At 62.4% G+C, this 1777-nt stretch overlaps 1 protein-coding gene across 1 annotated transcript in view; it reads right to left on the bottom strand.

Annotated features, from left to right (window-relative positions):
* Nucleotides 1–1774, bottom strand: part of SRR (serine racemase) — a gene marked incomplete at its 5' end in the record, with an annotated part of 1921 nt that extends 147 nt beyond the window's left edge. Inside the window, 7 exons of the mRNA XM_010188559.1 lie at nt 9–74; nt 345–554; nt 736–810; nt 925–1044; nt 1118–1221; nt 1404–1539; nt 1676–1774. Of these exons, the coding sequence (XP_010186861.1) occupies nt 9–74; nt 345–554; nt 736–810; nt 925–1044; nt 1118–1221; nt 1404–1539; nt 1676–1774 (810 nt within the window). The remainder of the gene's footprint in view (nt 1–8; nt 75–344; nt 555–735; nt 811–924; nt 1045–1117; nt 1222–1403; nt 1540–1675) is intronic.
* Between the last annotated feature and the right edge of the window lie 3 nt (nt 1775–1777).

Here is a 1777-nt window from a genome sequence, read left to right as displayed (position 1 = left end):
CCCCCCGCCACTCCCACACCCGCTGTTGGCTCGATCAGCAGCTTCATCCTTTCCCACACCAGCCGTGTGGCTCGCTGTGGAGACAGAGCAGCAGCTGTCAGCCCAGCAGCGAGCACAGGCTGCTCCAGGGCTGCGAGGGCACTGTGCGTGCCCCTCTCCCTGCAGTGCTCTGGGAAGGGAGAGCAGAGTTTCCGCCAGCCCTTTCCAGCTGCAGACAGCGTGGGTGTCGCACAGCTGCGGTGGTGGCGTGCAGGGCTTGTGCTGCCCTGGGAGAGTGGAGGGGCAGAGCGTGGCTGGAGGCAGCTGCTGGCAGCTCCCGTGAGAAGGGAGCTGGGAGTGTTTACCTTGATTTCGTCCTCCGAGACTGTCAGGACGTCATCGACCAAATCCCTGATGATGGGCCACGTGTTTGGTCCGATGCTGGTTTTAACTGCGTCCGCGATGGTCTCGGGCGGGTGAAGGTTGGGTGTCAGCTCCCCTCTCACCTTGGACTGGTAACAGTCGTCCGCGTTGCGTGGCTCAGCCGCAAACACTTTCACATCTGGTCTCAAAGTCTGGGGAGAGCAGGAGGAGCGGCTCGGTTTAAACTGCCATCTGCCTGCATGCATAGAGCACCCTGTGCTGCAGCCGTGCACACCCCAGGCGCCTTGGATTTCCACAGCAGGATTTCCACAGCAGCTGCCTGTCCTGGGGACCCTGCCCATCCCACAAGGAGATGCAGCCACCGTTGCCTACCTTGATGGCAACTGCAATTCCTGCAATCATTCCTCCGCCTCCGACAGGAACCACCACTGCGTTTACCTCAGGTGTCTGTGCAGATGGGAAGCGTGAGTGCTTCTGGCACCTCGGGTACCCCCTTTTGTTCCCCCCTTGCCTATGAGGAGCAGAGCCCTTGGCCAGCTCCAGGCTGTGTGTTTGCCTCACCTGCTCCAGCACCTCCAGGGCGATTGTGCCTTGCCCCGCCATCACTGCCAGATCCTGGTTGGGGTGCACCATGACTCCTCCTGTCTCCTGGACAACACGAGCTGCTGTCTCAGCTCTGGACTAAGGGAAGGTGCAGGTGGTCACCTCTCCATCTGGCTGTGCCACATCCCTGGCTGTTCTCCCCATGCTTTACCTCATCACTGGGCTCGCACAGCACCAATGTGGCACCGTAGGCGCAGATGGCATCTCGCTTACAGCGTGGGGCTGTCCGGGGCACCACGATGTAGGCAGGAATCCCTGTGTGACAAAAGAGGAGGCAAATCTATGGCCACTTAACCACGGAGGGGACACCCCTGCCTTGTCTCCAGGGTGGGCAGAGGTGGGCACCTGGAACTGCCTCTGCCCAGACCCCAGCTCTGCATTTGTCCCTGGCCCTGTGCCATCTCTGGGATGGAGCTGGAGGCCAGGGTCCATGTTACCTTCTGCCTGGGCAGCGCAGGCCAGCGCCTGGCCGTGATTCCCGCTGCTGTGTGTCACCACGGCCCGGGGCTGCCCTGCTCCAGTGCCCTCCCTCTCCTCGATGAGGCTCCTGACCGCGTTCAGGGCACCACGGAGCTGGAAGGAAAGCGCAGCACCCTCAGTACAGGTGGGGAATTTATCTCCTTGCAGCCTCCCCCGTGCCCTGGGAAGCGATGTCCGGTGGGTGCCGGTGGAAACGAGAAGCGCCCTTTGCCCCTTCGTCCCTGCGCACCTTGAAGGAGCCAGTCCTCTGGAAGAGCTCGCACTTGAAGAGCAGCCTCCGGCCTGCCAGGCGGTCCAACCCCGTGCTGGTGAGCAGCGGCGTGCGGTGCAG

This window comes from Mesitornis unicolor, unplaced genomic scaffold (genome assembly GCF_000695765.1).
Source record: "Mesitornis unicolor isolate BGI_N332 unplaced genomic scaffold, ASM69576v1 scaffold48677, whole genome shotgun sequence".
NCBI classification, from domain to species: domain Eukaryota; kingdom Metazoa; phylum Chordata; class Aves; order Mesitornithiformes; family Mesitornithidae; genus Mesitornis; species Mesitornis unicolor.
Note: the sequence above shows the minus strand (reverse complement) of the source record. Positions and strands in the feature narration are given on the sequence as shown.